We start from the raw sequence: 19,476 nt of genomic DNA on the forward strand, positions 1-19,476 counted from the left end.
ACCAGCCACACTGACTACCCTCTACACAACCTCCCAGTTTGTCACGAGCTCTTGCGTGGCTCACTTTAAGTGTCCTTCCAACATTTCCCAGGTGAGTAGGATCGATGTCATAATCCCCACAAGAAAACTGAGGTTCGAGAGGTGAAGTAACGGACCCAAGGCCACACGGCTAAGTGCCAAGCAGCGACCTGAATTCAGCCACTGAGGCCAAGTTCCCTTCTTGTCCACCTACGCCCCTTCCATTCACGCTCTCCCCTTACCCACGAGCCATCCCACCAAACACCCAACCTCTTCTGCTAATGAATGTGGGACAAGGGTTCTGAGCTGGACAGGCCCCCTTCCGAGTGAGAGCATAATGCCTTGCACAGTAGGCATTACACGTGCATGTATGCGTTTTTTTTTAATGGATCAGACAGTATACTCAGCAGGTAGCTAAGGAACCAGACAAGGCCCCTCCCCCAAGACTGTCCCAGACAACTGCCCCCAGACTGCGCAGAGGCCGCTGACTCTGGAAACCAGAGTGAGGTGACAATGTCATCCCTCAACACACAGCCCTCCATCCTTCAAATCTCTGAGTTTAGAAAAGCCAACCACAATTTTTTTCAAGTACTTTCAAATTTTCCTTCCTTTAAAATTCTGGTGATACATACTTTCAACAGCTTTTATAGATCTTTTATAGATCATCTGGGAGTCCTCTTTTAAGCTGATGCGCACATGAAGAAAAACTATTCATATGGTTCAAATTCACTTGCAAGGAGATTATCTGTTTTCTCTAAACCGTATGTGATAGCCTCACAGAAGCCTTCTGAAATTTTTCTAATAAATCCCTATAAATCTTTTATCTTGAAAACAGGAAGTCACAATTGCCAAGAGTAGTCAAGTTCACATCCACTAGTGCCGAGTGTATTTTAAACTTGGCAGGACAGACTCCGTCCATCACTCTGGGTACCACATAACCAGGTAGATGTTGCACAGAACGGGTCGATCACAGAAGACCTACAGTGATTACACACCGTACACTAGGCAGGTCAGCTGGGTGAGACAATTACCATGTAGATTATGATAAGTATCCAAAAGCCAGGCACAATTAGGACGTCTCTCCCAGGACTTCCACGGTGGCGCAGTGGTTAAGAATCCGCCTGCCAATGCAGGGGACACAGGTTCTAGCCCTGGTCCGGGAAGATCCCACATCCCGCGGAGCAACTAAGTCCATGCGCCACAACTACTGAGCCTGTGCTCTACAGCCCGCGAGCCGCAACTACTGAGTCCACACACCACAACTTCTGAGGCCTGTGCACCTAGAGCCCATGCTCCGCAACAAGAGAAGCCACAGTAATGAGAAGCCCGGGCACCACAACGAAGAGTAGCCCCCGCTCACCGCAACCAGAGAAAGGCCGCGCGCAGCAACGAAGACCCAACACAGCCATAAATAAATGTATGTATAAAAATAAATAAATAGAAGAATGTCTCTCCCGATTTGTATCGCCAGCTATGCAAACTGGCAAGAATTCTGAAATTGGAGGGAATTAAAATCGGTTTTATCACAAAGAAAAAAATCCAAAATTCAACATGACGCTTTGCCCGTTTACAATTCAAGGCTTCGTTAAACGTGTCGTTTCTCAATTGGGCTTCCACAGGCTCAGAAGTAGGGGTCTGAATCTGAGTGTACCTCTCACTGCCTGTGTGATTTTGAGAATCCTCCCCGAACCTCAATTTCCCCCTCTGTAAACTAGTGTCCAGCACACTGGGTTTTGTAATCGAGTCCACGTAAAGCATTTCACATCGTACTGGCATCTATCAAGCACACAGTGCCTGTTGTGCTTGTGGTCGTGATAAAAATGAAATCGCCCATTTATCAGATTCAGTGGATGGGTGGGTGGCTCCTACGGAAAGTGAGCTGTGGGTGTATCACAAAGCCTTTCGTGATGCCTGACACACAGTGGGCACTAAAAAAATGGGTTCCAAAGAACCAGACGTGAGCAAAAGAGACGGACTTACTGCCAAAGACTCTAAAATATGAGGCTGTCTCCATCCAGGTGACTTTTTTGCACCATAAATAGAAAGCACTGTTCATTGCCCTCATCAGCATCTCAGTTACCAATCACTCTGAGCAGGTGCCTCCTCTTCGTTGGCATAAAAGTACACGGCCACCGCTGTCTGGGACCGCTTTCCCCGGCCTGGTCTCAGCTAGCAGGACATTCTCGTTTTCCAGGAGAATGTGAGGGATCACTCAGTCTAGAGCTTCGCAGAGTAAGTGGTCTGTCCCACTTATGGACCAACCTGACTCCCACTGTGCTGACCTCCAAGCTTTGAGAAGATGGCCCTTATCCTCATGCCGGGGTGCCCACTGGCCTTCCACTTGCCCAACCTCTGCCCCAGGCAGCCTCCCCAAGCAGCAGACCTCAAGGCCACCAGGGACGCTGGTTGGAGGGTGGGCAGGATTCCGGCCGCGAGGCGCCGTCCTCAGGCTGCATTGTGCAACAGAACACCTGAGGGCTTGTGAAAAACACACCCCCCTCCCACGTCTATCTGTCTGGGTGAGATTCCAGAGCTTGTATGTGCTTTTGATGAATAAGCATGATTAGGAAGTGGAGAGGGGGCAGGAGAGGGGGAGGGAAGATGCGTCAGAGGGGTGACATGAGCTCTCTCAGCCGGAGGAGACAGACACGCGCTTTGCTGCCCTCACTGTGAGTCTGGGTCCCCTGCCCCCCCGACACGGGGGCAGGTCAGCAACACCTCACAGCCTCTGTCTGCCAAGGGCTCCTTCTTCCTGGCTGAATTCTGACAGGTAATCCTCCTGCAACACCTCTGATGAGTCCCAAAGCTCTGCAGGACCTCAGTACATTGAACGACGTACCGACTTGTTGTCTATTCGGACAGGCCCAGCTGTTTAACAAGGAGAAAGGAAATCTCGTGGCTTCATTTTGGAATAGCGTCTGTCAGAGCACCACCAACCTTCCTAATCTATTGGATCCCTACGACGTAAGTCATTTGACAAGCACCCTCACAATAACCCAATAAACACCCCACTGACAGACAATAAAAGCGAGGCTCAGGAAGATTAAGGGAGAATCTTGAAGCCGGGCAGCAAGAGGCACTAAGCTGGCATCGGAACCCAGGTCTGTCGGAGCTGTAGCCCTGGTTCCCCGCACTGTTATTCTGAAGCTCACGGTGGCTGCAGGGCTGGCGTCGCCAGCAGCACGCTGTGGCATAAGCGTGGCGCCCGTCTGGGACGAGGGCCCCCTTGGTGCTTTTCAGACACCTCTGGTGAAGGACTGGTCTGCAGAGGCAGGCATCACCACCTAAGACTTTCATGCCGTGGGTACCTCTGCTTCAGAAGATGCCAGCCAAGCTCCTTCCCAAGGGCCTGGCTGCTCTTCAGGGAAGCTGGGTCCATCTGTTCCGTCAGGAGCCACTCATCACACTAGTCCCCTTACATTCATCCGTGTTTCCGTCTCCGAGGAGCGACCATCTGATGAAAGGCCAAGTACTTGGTCAGCTACCCCAGTGGCCTGGCTGCCTGACTCATCCCGGGAGGCACTGTGGACACCAAGGGGAGAATGCGTGTGACAGGCACGCATCTCAGCGTCCTTCAGAGACACCAGAACAGCACCCCTAAACCATCGCCTGGAGTCAGTCCATCGCTGCTGCTTTTTGAGGGGTTGGGAGAAGAGAGAAGGTCTTGAAAGAAAAAAGAAACCAAAAAACCTTGATCTCCCCCGAGCTGATCAATGTCAATTACGAATCATGTTAAGGATTGGGGAAGCCTTTTATAAAGCATTTAAAACTAACTTTCAATACAGACAAACCCAAGTGCCCTCGGTTTAAGATTTCTGCCGCCCCCCGTCCAGGTTTCACAGAGACTCCTCTTTCCTGCTTCCTAGGACCACGCAGGGACAGCCAGGCTGTCACCAGATGAGGAAGCCACAGGGAGTCCTACTCAACGTGGGGTATAGAAAGGGACGGTGCAGTTAGAGGCCAACCCCACAGGCCAGTGGGGTCCTCAAAATCCAGCAGGACTGTCTCAGAAACAAAGCAAATGCTTCAGCCAACCCAGGACCGCTCCATTCCAACCATGTTGTTTTGTTCGGCTGTTTGTTTCACAAAAGTGCTGGCTCACTTTACCACTGAAAAGAGCTCCTCAGATGCTTCACCAAGGTTTATGTAACAGCAGAGAAAATGAGCTCAATCCCCAGAAGCCTGGAGCGTGGCAATTTAGCCCCAATCTCGGTTTTATCCCAAAATTGCATTTGAATTTTATAGACTACTCTATAATATTTTGGTGTCCGTTTTAAAGTCAAAAATAACATTTTAAATAACCGGCCATCAAGAAACCACTAGCCGTCGGATCTGCGTCGTTTACCTCATGCCTTCCTGGACTCCTGGCAGTGCCACGTTCTCCCGAGTTCTGAGAACCCAGTTTGAGAAGCCCCAAGAATGACCAGTACGTCAGCAGCTTCAGGATGTCATCCAAAAATGCCAATCAGCGGCTGACTCTGACCCCAGTGGTGCTATGAATATCAGTGAAAATTACACCATCAATGTCACCGCACAGGACTGAGGCTGCAAAGGCCAGGTCGCCCCACGATGGCAGCCAGCCGGACATTAACGACACAGGCAAACTCTGCACAAGCTGGCGACGAAGCCGTGCTCTACGACCAGAACAAGAAATCAGCAGTCCTATAACTGTTTGCATGGACACATCCCTCAGTGTTACAGATCATAAGCCCTTTGAGGGGCGTCTCTCCCTACGTTAAGCCAATAATTTTTCTCCACCACCACAAAGGCAGAGCTGAGGTCTCTGCGTCCTACTCAGGGCAGTGGCTCAACTACAAGCCTGGAACAGTGACACAGTTGCCGACGTGCTCAGCCACCTGCCTGGGCCCAGCTCACTCACTCCCCATCCCTGGCCCAGCCTCACCTGACTCAGGGTGGAAGGAAGGACGGGGACCTCCTGCAGGTGACCCGCTGCAAAGCTTCCTCCACGAAGGATGTGAAAACACATCATTAGAAGCATCTGCTGGGCCCATCTGGTGGTGCTTCAGTTCTCAGCCACACTTCCTGAGGACTCAAGAGGGCCACAGAAAGCAAAGGAGGCAATCATCCTCTCCTGAGCTCCTTAACGGCTGAAATGTGGACACCTGGCGTTTCCTCAACTCACAGAGGACACAGAGCCTGCTGGTCGATGTAAGCTAAGAGGAAAGGGTGTTAAAAATCCTAAGAAAAATTATTCAAAGCTTTTTTCTGGTTTGGTTTGTTTTCGTCTAAAGCTCTTCTGCATTTGTTTCTTTTGGGAGTAGGATACTCAGCAATGCAGTTGTTTCCTGGGTGTGAAAGACCTTTTTCCTATTCATTATTTCAATTTTTAGCGCTCTCCAACATGCAAATGAAAGATCCCGTTACAATATATGAATAGGTTGACAACTGAGAAAAGAAAGTGCTTTCCTTCAGGACGGACAGCTTCCTTTGCAGGGAGCCTGTATGAGAAGCTGCAACCCTCTTCAGTGACATCACTGCCCCCCCCACCCTCTTTTTCACTCAGACGTCGAAAGAAAAGCCGGTGACAGATACGCAGTCAGAAAGTGGCATCCAGCCCCCAAGATGCTGGCCTTATCGGGCCGGTAGGTTTATTAAGTACTGCAGGTTCCTCTAAGACTCGACGGCAAGGACGGCCGACATTCCATTCAAGGCCACACACGTGGGGACAGTGGGGACAGTTCATCTCCCCAGCTGTCCACAGCCCCTGCCCCACCCACTCGAAGCAGCCACTCACCAGCCTCTGAAATACGCGCCCGTCCATGGGAGGAAAGGGCCTCTCTCACAGTCGCTCGTTTCCTAACAGTTCACCGAAGGGAAAATCTGTGCACAGATATTTACACTCATCAGTGTAGACATGGAGATGAAACACCGCAAAATGTGGGTTTCAGCCCTGCTGTCCTGGAAGGCTGCTCACCACTGCTGCCTCTTCCGGGCAGCTGGCCGGCGCTGAGTCCTTCCCATGGCATTCTTGTTTGCGCTGAGACTCCCGAGTTCCCACCCAAGAACGTCTGGCTAAATGACGTTCAACAGCTCTGCACACAAGCCTCTACTGCCTACTTTTTATGATTAAAGAACAACCTCTAAGGTTGGTGAAGTCTAACCGCATTCTGATGTGAGAGGCAGCTTTGAAACAGGCCCTCACATAGAGACCTGAGCCCCAGGATGAACGTGGAGAGAGGTAACCCCGCAGCAGGTGGATCTGACCGTGTCTTCACAGAGCAGCCAGGCCTGAGGAGCTCCAATCTCCAAATGCATTCAACGCCATCCTTCCCCCAGGCCCCGCCAAGAAACGGGGGGGCAAAGAACTAGGATCTCTGACTAATGACAGCACCGCAAAGTGACGACAAAGTGGCCTGCCCGGGGCCAGCCCCAGAGCCAGCAGCTAAACGGGACGGGGGTGCCCGACCTCCTGACACACTGCACGTCCTCCAGAGCACAAGTGTGGAGAAGACGCAGCCTCCAAATTCATTTCACTCAACAAACATGTCTTGAGTACATACTGTGCGCTTGGCCCAGGCTCTGGAGATACAAAGATGAGTAAATCATTTTGCCCTGCCCCAGAAAAGCTCACCACCCAGACCAGGAACCACAAACCAGGTCTGCCCTGTGCATTGCACACTTAAAAAAACACTAATAATTGCATGAGAGAGCTACTGAAAATATAATGTCACAGACAGTATTAATTCCCTGTGGGCCAAAGAATTGTTAAATTGAAACCAGTGCGTGCAAAGAGGACAGTCTTTGATTCATAATTAAAAAGTTTGAACTGGGCTACACTTAAAGCTCAAGTCCAACACTCAGCAGCCCCGGGATCTGGCTCCAGGATTATCTGACGACCGCCCAGGGCGGCAGTGCTGTCTGTGGTTCGCCTATTGCTGCACCACCCAGGCTACTCTCTCCCAGAGTCATACACACACACACATCAGTTTAAGTGAGTGACCACGACCGTCTCCTTGGCTCACTTAGCAGAATGCCTGCCATTTGCAGCCAGAGAAGGGGAGGGTGCCACTTCCAGCGTATCACTGGAGACAGTTCTTTATCCTGGGCACCCTTGTGCATTCAGTCACCACCCCAACACCCAGAAACTATAATGCAGTGTTTCTTCCTTGGCTAATACGCTTCCTGGATTTGCTGACCTAAGACACTCCAAGTAGGGTGGAGACTAAGGGAAACAGCCATTTCTCAGGAACGCTTCCCAACTGCTTGCAAAGCTTAGGATCACTCATTCAAAGTGCCTTAGTGTCATTAATTCATGACATTTCAAAGCTGAAAGGAACCCTAGAACCTTAGAAGGAAGCTTAGAACCTGAGAAGCTTCTTAGAACAGAGCCTGGAGCCTTCCTGGGGAGCCCCATCGTTGTATGTCTGAGGGGCTCAGAAGGTCAGCTCTCACTGTTGGCTAAGCCTGAGTCTGGGCTGCAACAGTGGGCAGTGGAGACGATTACGGTTTGATGGGTTAATTATGCTCTAAGTTAAGAGATTAGGGAAGGAGCCCATCTCAAGACAATGGGTTAGAATTTTCAAATTCCACATCAGTCACATCTATATAAACAAACTAGCAAGAAAATGTACCTGGAGATGGGTGCTCATTTTGATGAACTATTGATAGAAAAGACCAAAACGCATGCTCGGGGCATGCCCTCCTGATATGTCCACAGACATTTCCTATGAAAGGAGTGCCAGGGAAGAAAGGGAAGAGAGGCCAAGCTTTGGTTTTCGGGGTTTCATAGTTTCACTGTTTCAGCGTCAAATAATTTGACACCTGTTCCAATCAGCTTTTGAGCCAGCTCCTATGGGGGAGGGGAGGCTCCAAAGTTGAATGCGACCCCAGAACAGCCCTCGGGTCTAACCACGCTTGCAAAGAAGCTGTCCGTGTCTCAAGTCAGCCTGAAAGAGAACAGCAAACTTTCCTCAGAGCCAGGAGGAGGGAAGGGAGCCGTGAAGGCTTAGAAGTCAAGAGGGGGAAGACAAGAGATGTCACCCTGATGACCTTTACTTCCCAGGGAGGCAGGAAACAAGGTTACTTGCTAGAAGTGATAGGAAGGCAGGTGGGGTAAGGAGCCTGAAGAAAGTGGCCATATTTTGGACCAGCCACCGTGGGAGAAAGAAAGGAAACTGAGTAAGGACAAATCATTGCCGAGCAGAGCCGAGGGCCCAGATGAAGTTAGAAACCCAGCTATAAGAAGCTGTCACAATGCATATCAGCTTAGCTCTTTATTTCTCCCACAAGGCTCAGCAGTTAGCACGCAGGAGGGAAAACCAGAGAGCTGGGGGGTGTCTGGCATATGGCCATGCTGACACGAGTGCGGCTGAAATGCTGGGGACCCAGATAAACTAAGCAAGAAAGGAGCCAGGAGACGGCTTCTGGACTCTGGAAAGGGGAAGGGTCTACAGACCCAAAGCCTGATTGGATCTGAAACAAGCTTCTGACATGAGGGCACTGAAGAAGTGAGATGATGGGGAATTTCATGATTCTAGATTGTGGAGGGGAGCAACTTCATCTTAAGTGACAGGAGTGAGACTATCAAAGGGACCATTGTCACGGAGGTGGATGCAGTCCAGGACATAGGTGTGGCAAGGCGCACAATAAGCTAAGTGCCCTCAAGCTATCTGGATTCAGGGAGCAACCCGGGGATCAGGGGGTGACTGTGATAAGGAAAGTAATGGCTGGACCACGCGTATCATGCCAGTGTTGGTTGAAAAATGGCCTGAGAGAATTGTGAACTCTGTGCTGAACTTGAGTCTGAGCTATAATTTAACTGTAAAAAAAAAAAAAAAAAAGTAAGCTTCATGAACTAAGTATAATGTAAAGAAAATATGAGGCATCAATCTGACTTTTATTTTATGTCTAGTTTGGGCACCATAGCTTAAGGAAAGCACAAAGGACTAGGTTGTTAGAAAACCATAACATTATTAAAAATACATGTGATCCTACTGAGAGCTAAAATTTCCCAGCTGAAGAGCTAGTGAGAGCAGATGAATTGTCCTCTGAGGCCCCAGGCTGGCTGGAGAAGGAGGTGGACCGTGGTCCTCATTTTGACTCCCAGTGCCTGGTTCTGCACAGAGCAGATTACCCAGATCCCGTCACAGGAAGAAAGCTAAAACAACTTCAGAAAAGTCTGCAGGAAAACTAAATAATAGGATTCCAATAAGTGAAGGGACTTGCAGCATCTCTTCCCTGGGACAAAACAAAGGCAGATGGGTTTGCAACTCAACAGGAGAGACTTTACATTTACATACTAAGAACACTTTCTAACAGAAAGATATGAGATGAGCTACCCGAAGAGGAAGTCTAAACTTCTGCCCTAGAGTTGCATTTTTGCCTGGTCCTATCATCTTCTGAGTGCTGAGAGTGTCCACGTTTGCTTGAGTGACCATCTGGGAACCACTCAGGTCCAGCCCACCTCCCGGACTCCCTGCGCGCTTTTCCTCCCCTCTTGGGGCTTCTCAGACAGTCCCCATAGGCTCTCAGCCATCTTACTGGCACCCCCCAGGCTCCGCCACCCTGCTTGTCCTATTTCACAGTGCTGTTGGTTTTTCAAAGAATCTATGATTCTGCCACAGGCTAAATTTTGTGTCTCCCCACCCCCCAAATTTTTATGTTTAAGACCTAAACCCTAGTTACCTCAGAATGTGACTGCGTTTGGAGACTGGGCCTATTAAGAAGTGATCAAGTTAAAATGAGGTTATTACTCAGGTGGCCCTAATCCCATCTGACTGGTGTCCTTAGAAGGAGCAGAAATTTGGACAAAGATACCAAGGATGCATGTCCGCAGAGGGAAGATAAGCCAAAGAGAGACAAATCCGCTGACACATGAGGAGAAGTCAAATCTGCTGACACCTTAATCTTGGACTTCCAGACTCTGGAACTGTGAGAAGATAAATATCTATTGTTTAAGGTAACCAGTCAGCGATGTTTTGCTATGGCATCCCTACCAAACTCATACAGGTTGTATGCGTTACTTTTTGCTTACAGGTTTACTGTCTTTCTTTCCCACTAGAACGCAGTCTTCATTAAGGCCATTAAGGCCCTTGTCTATCTTATTCACTGTGGCGTCTTTTGCACCCAGAACTCTGCCTGGAAAGCCGCAGGCCCTGAATGAATGAATTAAATAATTAAAGTCCTGTTTTTAAGTAAAGACCATGAGGGGAAGATAGATTCCAGCCAGCAAAGGAGGCCTTCTGAAATCTGAACTGAAACCACTGTTTCCAGCAGAATAAAAGAACGGATTTTCCTCTGGTTTCAAATAAACACCGGAAGAACGTGAGGTATTACTGATCAAAGCACTAGAGCCAACCCCTGGGGCCTCACACCAGGTGCAGATGCTAATGTCTGCGTTTCTAGGACAGATCCCTTCCTTTGCATGAAGATACCTGGAATTCAGAATAGTACTTCTTTTGTTTAACAGGATTATCATATATTAACAATTTCCTCAGAAAAATAGCATAGCATATTTCCCAGGCCATATTAAAAAAGGTACAGATGCATGTTGATCCCTTATTGATAATTTCCCATAAATTATTATTTTTTTCATTAACAATGAAATGTAATTCTTTTCTGGAGCACTGTAACCAAGTCTATGCATTCTGTATATGCATTTTTTTTAAGTTCTGCTTTATATCATATACTGCAAAAGGTTTTGGCTAGCAATTTCTTCCAGCATCTTTATTAACATCATGTATGGCAAATACAGTGTTATGTATTACAGCAGAGCGTTCTTTGGCAACTAGGGCCTACAGAGGCTCCTGCAGAGACAGGTTAAAGGATCTCACAGTCCATAAAACCAAGAGTGAGCTGGGGCATGATTGCCTGTGGTTCCCAGTTCCCAGGGTTTCTGTCACATGTGCTTACTCAGAAAGGACACACACACCCACTCTCACACACACACCTGTTTCTATTAAAGAAGGCATAAGAAATTAACTACTTAAGAAAAAGTAAGGAAATTACTTGTTCTAAAACTGCCATTCAGAAAACTCTATCAGGAAGGTGATAAAAATAAAATGGTTATTTAAAATACAAAGTATAAAATTCAAATACAAGGCACAGTACATCTGTCAGTAAAAGGTTTATGTGTGCCTGTGAATGTTTACACGTGTATCTTTAGGGGAAGACAACCTCTGAAATAAACATCCTTTCCTATTTTGCACATTTTCTAGGTGTACTACTACCTTCTTGACTCTTGTACTGTCAATGTCTTCCAAGGTTTGATCCTTGGCTTCTACTCTTGTCTCTCCTAATTCTCACCCACTCATCACTCTCCCTGCTTTAGTTCTCCCTCTACAGCTTGACTCCTAAACCCATACCTACCTCTTGCTTCTCTCTTCCAATTTTCAGGCCCTCATCTCCAATCACCTATAAGACATCGCCACTACATCCCCTCACATCCAACGTATTTAAACAAGAACATATCACCTTTCCTAGAAATCCAGTTTCCTTTTCTGGTTGTTTTGTTCTTCCACTCTCTTTTTGTCTAAAGCGGACTTTGAAAACTGCCTACACCCATCAAATCTGACCTGAGAAGCAGATTAGGGTCATTGGTTTCCACATACTCACCTTCCTCTCAACAACAATACCAGATCGATGTATTTAAAAACACTGTTCCTTGCCACACTGCCTTTGGGATATCACCCAACCACACTCTGAAATAACTGCTTTCGTTTTGCATTATTGTTTAACCATGAATCAAATATATTCATGAAGCACACAGGAAATGTCAACACGTCTCTCAACAAGTAAAACAATATGGCCAGACAACATCAACATCCAAATGATAAAACACACATATATACAAATATGGAGCCGAGATGGAAGGCAGATTATCTAACGTATCACAAAATATCCCACGGATAAGAAAAGAGAGAAAGCCTTGATGCAGCATGTCAGCCAATCAAGGCCACTGTTTGGTGGGCCCCATTCATTTCTGCATCCACAGGTAGAAGAGGTGCAAATATCCTCATCGGGCCAGGACTCCATCTCAACCACCATATTTGCCTGTTAACAGCGCAACAGCATCCCCAGATGTAGACGAAGACATGCCCCCACACCAGAACATGAAAGAGCAGTGAGGAGTGCAGACTGCAGACTGGCTGCAGTCTGGTCCATCCGGTGCAGAGCAGATCGACCAAAACCGTGCGGCATGTGTGTTAGTTTAGCGATGGGGACCGGATGAAGGTTTGTGAGCACATGTGTGTGTGACAGAAGCACAGCCCTCTTTTGAGATGGTGCTTCGGTGAAGACATGAACCGAATGAGCAAATAGTACCTGTGACGGTTTCATTAAATGGTCCTGGACCCTTAATGGGAAAACCATCAATCTTGATCCATTCACCTCCTAAATTAGGAAAATGTAACTTGATCGTTAGAAAGGAGGACTGTTGTATTGTCCACATTTCAGTGCATCCCTAAACGCATATTTCAATGGAAATGGAAGAACATTTTCCAAAGAACAATCTTTGGAAACATGTTCCAAAGAACAATCCAAAACATGTTCCAAAGAACAATCTTCCAAAGGATCTGCTCAGGCCATACGAGTGACTAGGCCCCTAACCTGTATGGACAACACACATTTTTGGTCTTTTATACATAGTTTACTCTAATGAGTACTCTGAAATTTAAGACAATACGCTAATAACCTACATCAAAATTATTTTAAAAGAAGGGATAAATCTCTCCTAGTTTTCAATCTTTCAGCTTGCCATACAAGTCTAAAAATTTCTTGTTTGGGAACTCTTTAATGATTCTAGATTTGTATTGACCTGATGAAGCAAAGACTCTCCCAATCTAAGTCACAAAAATACAGCCTCCGATTCTAGATAAGACTTACCAGGCAGGCTTTCAGCTCTGTAAACTGGACGGCTCACTCCACTGTTGTTTTCTGCAGTAACCAGCACAAAGTACACTACCCCCGGCTCTGAAACATATGGTTTATATCAAGCCACCGTTTCAAATCTCCAAGAATGACAATTTAAGTCACCGTCTTCCTTATACCAGTTATAACCAAATATAAAAATCTGAATTAAGTGACCAGTCTAACTATAGCTTTCTCTCTTTTCTTTAATCAAAATCACTGACATTCATCCCAGGCAACTGAAGCACATCTGACCAAAAGAACACAAAATTTATTTAATACAAAGTACATGACATGTGTAATAAACCTGGATGCATGAACAGTCAACAAGAAAAGCTTTTGCGTTTTTTTAATGTGAAATCAATGTAGGAAACAGGCATGCACTGTCCACTAGATAACTGGTTTAACCCACAGTGTTAGTAAGTACGAAGAATATTTCCCAATGGAAACTCCAAATGGCAACCTCCAAAAAATAGTGAGAAAATTTCAGTGTAACTCATAAAATTTAGTGCATGGGAAATCTTCATGGGAAATCTTTATTTATGCAATAAATAAAGCTGCATGGAATGTTCCTCTTTTCATAATAAAATATTTCCCTTACTATGTGTACATGCTGTCTTTGACTATTTCAACAAAAATCTAGAAAAACGTTTCCTGGGATCTTGGATATGCTAAGCGTGAAATAATTGGGCTTCATTTTTTGACGTGCATCTACAGGTCAAGGACACATAGCGAAGGTCTCTTTGGCTGAGACCCTGAAGTTGCTGGGATGCAAAAGGAAAACTAGACACCGTGTTACAAATTGAGGGTACCCTGAACTTGCGGCTTCGAAAAGCAAAACTCTAGTAGTGCTGGTTTTCCTCCAAATGAATTATTATCTTATGAAAGGTAAGTGAAGGTGCCGATTCCTTGAAGAGATGAAAGCTTGTGGGCACTTGAGGGCATGCAGGGTTGGAGAGGTAAGAGCTCCGTCAAAGGCAATAACGTTAATTGCATTGCTCAAAGTGAGGAGTGTTCCTTTCACAAAACTTCAGTTCTCAAGCCAGAGGCCCAGGGGCAGCTACACATCTGGGACCCCTGCTATGCTCAAGACTGGTCCGCCTTCTGTCTGACCACGGCAGGGCCCGGTGGCATTGAGGGCTTGGCACGACCTGCCGGACTAACTGGGAGATGCTCTAGGTTCAGAGAAAAAGCAAAACCAGGTTTCGCCAGGCACTTTCTCTCTTCGCTCTGAGCTTATTCGTATTTCAAAGAAATGTCATCAGCGTGTCTCTGATTCTGTTCGGTTAACTCATCAGAAAGATGCTGGGGAGACACTCTCAGTCTGCAGTGAGTTCTAGGGCTTTCTTTCTGCATGTTTTTCTTCTCTGCAGCAACCCTAACAAGGGTTGAGCGAGCACATGTGACGCTGCTCGTGCCTTTGGTGGGATAGAAACTCCATTTAACCTCACAGTAGGACCCTGTGGGGCCCTAGTGATGTGGAGGAGATTCAGATCCGGTGAAACGTAGGTTTCGCTGGAACCGTGAAGACAGGAATCTGTCCCTCTTTGTCTCTCCTCCGTGCACTTTCTGCTCTGCTACCCAGAAAGCTTAATATCACAGTGCAGGAGGTAGAGAAGGAGTAAGTGTACTGGATGGTGACCAGGAAACTAAGAAGCCACGAGCTGGTTTTGATCCACTGAAGGAAGGCAGCAGAATGCTAACGTGGCCGGCGGGGAACCTGGTTGTCACAGGTGCTGAATTCTGTTACTTCCTATGATCCATCTTAAGGTTGGACCATGAGATGACTGTAGAATAAACAGGGTTTCAGGCCAGTGGGACCAAAAAAGCAGAAGATAGAGGATCCACTGGAGGCAGCTCAAAGCCTAAGTTCAAAACCACCTACACCTGCCCTTATAAAAGAATATGTTTAGGCAAAATGCTAAATACCCCAAACTTCCAGAATCAAATCTAATGGCGAGAAATGTTACATCTTTGAACCACATGTGGCAAAGCATGACACATCACACACCCCTACAGGGACATATTACTTGAGTAATCCCTAATTATAACATGGTTTATAAGTTAGAAATCTCAAGATCAGGCTACAGACTTGTCCAGTTGTCAAGTTCCTATAAGATAAAAAAGGGTCGATGTATTTTCCAAAAGCACATCCAGAAACTAAAAATTGTTCCCTACATCAATGTGGAGAGAGATCCAGGAGTACTGGACTTCAAATGCAGGTTGGGGAAGCCCATGGGCAAGATGAAGGCTGTTGCTTAACAGCCGCTTGACCTTGGCTGTCCATCCCCGAGGAACCACTGGGTACCATTTTTGTCCCACAAATAGTCACCCTGAGAATGGAAGGAGAATGTAGGTGTACAGTTAGTTCTGACCAGTAACAAGACCAGAGTGTCACTTACCCACATCCTCAATAAGGAAGGAGTGTGTCTCCGCATTCACCTTGATGTATTTAAGACTTTTCAGTGACTTCCCATAGGCAATGTTGTAATGCTCCACGGGTCTACTGGTAGCATCTTTGGGTGGGTCCCACGTGACTTTCAGGCCCATTTTAGTGGACAGCAGTTTCACATGCCTTGGCTTCAGTGGGTGGTCAGCTATGCAAACAGCGCAGCTATCAACTCACGGGAAGGGCAGATTGGGAAAACGAATTTTTTCCAATGTTCTCTGACATGGTTAGCGAAAGAGGAAATGACTCTCAATCTGTCTGATCCTGAAGACTTTAAGTACCATCACATTTGGACATCATTACAGTGCGACAGCAAAACAGACATACCAAACCTACAAGCTTTTATGTATTTCAGGGAACTGTGGGTGGTAAATTTAAACCCAAAGTAAAACAAATCAAAATAAACTCTAGGCGTTCCCCAGCCTGATCATGTTGCCTTGCTAGTGCAAGATTAATGAAATAGTAATTTGACATATTCTCCAGAAGCTTTCATGTATTAAATAAATTCTTAGGATTTTACATGGTACAACTGGACAATCTTTCGAACAACTCTGAGAAGAATAACATAAAACTCCCATGATCAGGAAGAATTTCCATTGTATCCAAAGTGAGATAACAGAATCATTCATTTCCACAAAGAAAACAAACCAAGATCAACACCTTGAAAGAGAGGTAACCCGCTGGTTTTACCTGCATGTAGCTAATTTAAATGTTTCCATATCTTGTCCCAGAAGAGGAAGGACAAATTATGAAGAAGCACATTTTTATCTCCAGTTATGAAGTTCCAAAAGAGTGTTCTTGATTTTCAAAAATAACCAAAGTGAAACATAATATTTTGTCAAAAAAAATATCTCAGCTCATAATGTAACCGATATTGCAATGCAACATAACATAAACAGATGCTAATATTCACGCAACAGTCAATTCTGGGGCAAATCTGGATCTGAAACTGAATATTCAATGATGCAAGGCATTCTCGGGGTGGGGGGGAAGTAATCTTAAAAACACAGAAACATTTAAACTTAGTAACATTAAGAAAAATGAATTTAGACTCTCATAGAAGAAGAAAGGGAAAAAGGAGTGTTTCGTGATAACATATAGATTGGTTAGTATATGACTGTAACACCAATGAAGATTCTGAACAAAATAAGTATGGCTGATTCTAACATATATCACTTATTCTTCCCCAAATTACCCTGCTGCCTCAGGAGTAAAAATGATAAAAGGAGAGAACTCCTGGGACCCCCACTAAAGAAGTTCAAGGAATGAAAAAATAGAGTATGAATATAATAATTTTCGAGACACTAGAGGAAGAATGTCCACTTTGGAGACAAAAACACAGTGTCAGAAGCTGAGCACGGACCAGACCCCAGAAAGCATTCCTTCCGCAATGTCAGAGGTGAGGGTCCTGTAAACCCGAGATGGGAGAAAGCGCAGACAAGAAGCTTAACACCATCGGGGAAATGTTGAGTTGAGGAGACAATAAAGACAGCACACTAGTGAGTTTCTGGATATTTCAAATTAGCAATCATGGCGACTCTGCCGTAATTTTCACTGACCCTTCCTCGCCTCCGAGAAACTTTTCAGGATTTACTTTGTCTGAGGACCGGGGCTCCCTTTCCTCAGTTTCCTTTATTTCTCCCAAGGCTTCACTACAAAAACCTCCCCTCCTTCTCTGCCACGTGTTTGACCTTTTCTAGTTGCAATCCCCATTTCCCACACAGCAGAAATCATTCCCAGGGATCCACTATTTCACCCTGACCAAAATCTCGGTGGAAACAAAGCAAGGACTCCAGTACCGTGAAAGGATGTTCATGGTTAGGTGATTCTCCTAAGGAAGAAAACAAATGAATGAATAAGTGAATAATGCTTTTCTTTACAGTTCAATTCCAAACCTCCCTTCAGACAGATGGCCTGAAATGTGACTTGCGAAGCCCTAACACCATCACATTTTCCTCTGGGTGCGAGCGATCCAATCAGTACACGACGGCCTGGGTCTGAAGATGATTTATGTTCATTACTGACATCTGAAAAGAGGAACAATCTATAAATATGCTCATTGCTCCTTCCTGCTCTGCCTTACATCTGTCCTTGGACACAGCATGGAATAATTTCTCAGTCACATGAGGATCGCAGCAAATGGTGGCATCAGCCCAGCACAGGGGAACGTTCAAAACCTCAAGGAGCTCCAATGAGATGAGGAAAGTAAAGAAGAACAAGAGGCAGATCCCCCTGGGTCGCCAAAACCCAATGCACATCACTGCGTTCCGCTTACCCCATCAGTTTCCCATGAGTCTGTTTGTTCTCCTCTTGCCAACGACCAAGTACCATCAGTGTGTCTCAACTCGGTAACTGCCTGTGTCAGCACGGTGCACTAGGAAAAAGGCCATATGGTGCAAAACAACTCTAAAGTATAAAGATGGGAGAGGGAAACGGACAGGAAAAGAGGGCTTATTGAGCGCCTACCACCTGCCACCCTCTGCCCTGAAACTTACACTGCAATAGGTGCTCTTAACACACACAACCTGAGAGGTGTTATTGACTCCCTCCATGTGGCAGATGAAGAAAGCAAGGCCTGGAACAGAGAGGTTTGGAGAACTGCCCAGAGTCACACAGCTGTGTGGAACAGGGGTGGAACCGAATGCAAATCCTGCTGTGTCCACAGCTCACGGACCCTCAGACTCTGTCCCTGCTCGTAAGTGACCAATGACCACACTCATGGAAAATTAATTTAGGAAGCCACTAGTATCCTAAAACCAACTGTGAGGCCTCCAGCTGCGTTCATCATTTGCTCCACCATCTATCCCACCTTCCCAGCCGTTTTCCCCTCTGGGGGGTACCCTGCATTCACCTACAGTCACCTTGCCTCCTGCTACCTGTACTCATCCTCTCCTCTCTCTGGAAGGCATGGAGTGAGTGAACAATACTTGCATTCTTATAACAAAATCTTAGGCCAAAGGAACAACTTTCTAATGGAGACATTTTAGGCCTTGGACAGTTACCTAATAAAGGTCGTTTTTGAACACGAAGACCTTTGGGGACCCTGGAATCATCCCTTAGAGGCAGCCTTAGGGTCAATCTGCTTGTAAAATCAGTCCTGAATTTAAGATCCTCCAAAGGCTTTAGACCCATGTACCATAACCCGTCCCCCCACCCAACTCCCCAACACACACACAAATTGGGCCAAGTAAACAAAATACTACAGTGACTTAATTAAGCGACATTTTCATTCCCTGGGTTCTCATCAACTCTGATATTTAAAATTGGTATCATTGTCGATGCTGCCTAGTCAACATCACCCATGCCTCAGAAAGGCTTGGACGAAAAGAAGAATAGGAGGGGGCTAAATGAAAGGAAATCTGTGGTCATTCCAGGCCTACCCCTCCCCCCACCAAGTGCCTGCGCTCTGAGAGTATTCATCAAACCAGCCTCTATCTAAGGAAGAAGCAGGCACAGATCAATGTGTGTGAACTTGGATTACTTGACAGAAGACTTATTCTTGGGGCTAGAAACACAGCAGTTTGTTCTATTCGTGGTCATCATTTTGTAGGTCTCATGACTTCATTCCTTAAATGTGAAGTAGAGACATAAGGAGTGTGAAATTGGTTTCAGGGTCTGCAGACTGCATTCTGGGTTCCAGATCAGCATTCCGGTAGCATAAAGTGGATACACGACATACACTGGCTCCTTCTTTATTTTTAAGTGTTCTTAGAGACTTAGAACAGACCCTCCTGTCTGCTAGATAAATGAAGCACAGAACCCTCTTGTAATACTTTTCAGTATTCTCATCTGATGAAGATGATACAGGGGTATATTCTTTAAAGCCATGTATGCCATGAACAGCTTCTCCAAAGAGAAGAAGGACAAACCCAAAGTCAATAGAACAGGAATCACATGACCCAGTACAGGGGATGCTGGGAGGGCACCTCACAGAGTGTGTGTGACAGGTTAGGGCTGTGACAAGCTGTTTTTTCATCTCCACAGAAGGCAAAAGGAGGACGTGAGCTCAAGCGGCACCCTAAGGGATTTCAGAGGAAACAAAAAGAATTTCCTGTCCGTGTCCTTCCCCATCACCCCCCATTCGAGGCTGTCTTTGATGGAGATAGACGGTAAGGTGCTCGAGACAGAAGCAGCGGCCTGCA

The 19,476-nt window shown here is 46.3% G+C and overlaps 1 protein-coding gene across 1 annotated transcript in view; it reads right to left on the reverse strand.

Annotated features, from left to right (window-relative positions):
* Positions 1-19,476, reverse strand: part of FNDC1 (fibronectin type III domain containing 1) — a gene marked incomplete at both ends in the record, with an annotated part of 97,052 nt that overhangs the window by 55,350 nt on the left and 22,226 nt on the right. Inside the window, 3 exons of the mRNA XM_082855863.1 lie at positions 12,301-12,369; positions 12,862-12,948; positions 15,288-15,482. Of these exons, the coding sequence (XP_082711989.1) occupies positions 12,301-12,369; positions 12,862-12,948; positions 15,288-15,482 (351 nt within the window). The remainder of the gene's footprint in view (positions 1-12,300; positions 12,370-12,861; positions 12,949-15,287; positions 15,483-19,476) is intronic.

The sequence above is a fragment of the Leucopleurus acutus genome, assembly GCF_964270905.1.
Source record: "Leucopleurus acutus genome assembly, chromosome: 15".
Classification (NCBI taxonomy): domain Eukaryota; kingdom Metazoa; phylum Chordata; class Mammalia; order Artiodactyla; family Delphinidae; genus Leucopleurus; species Leucopleurus acutus.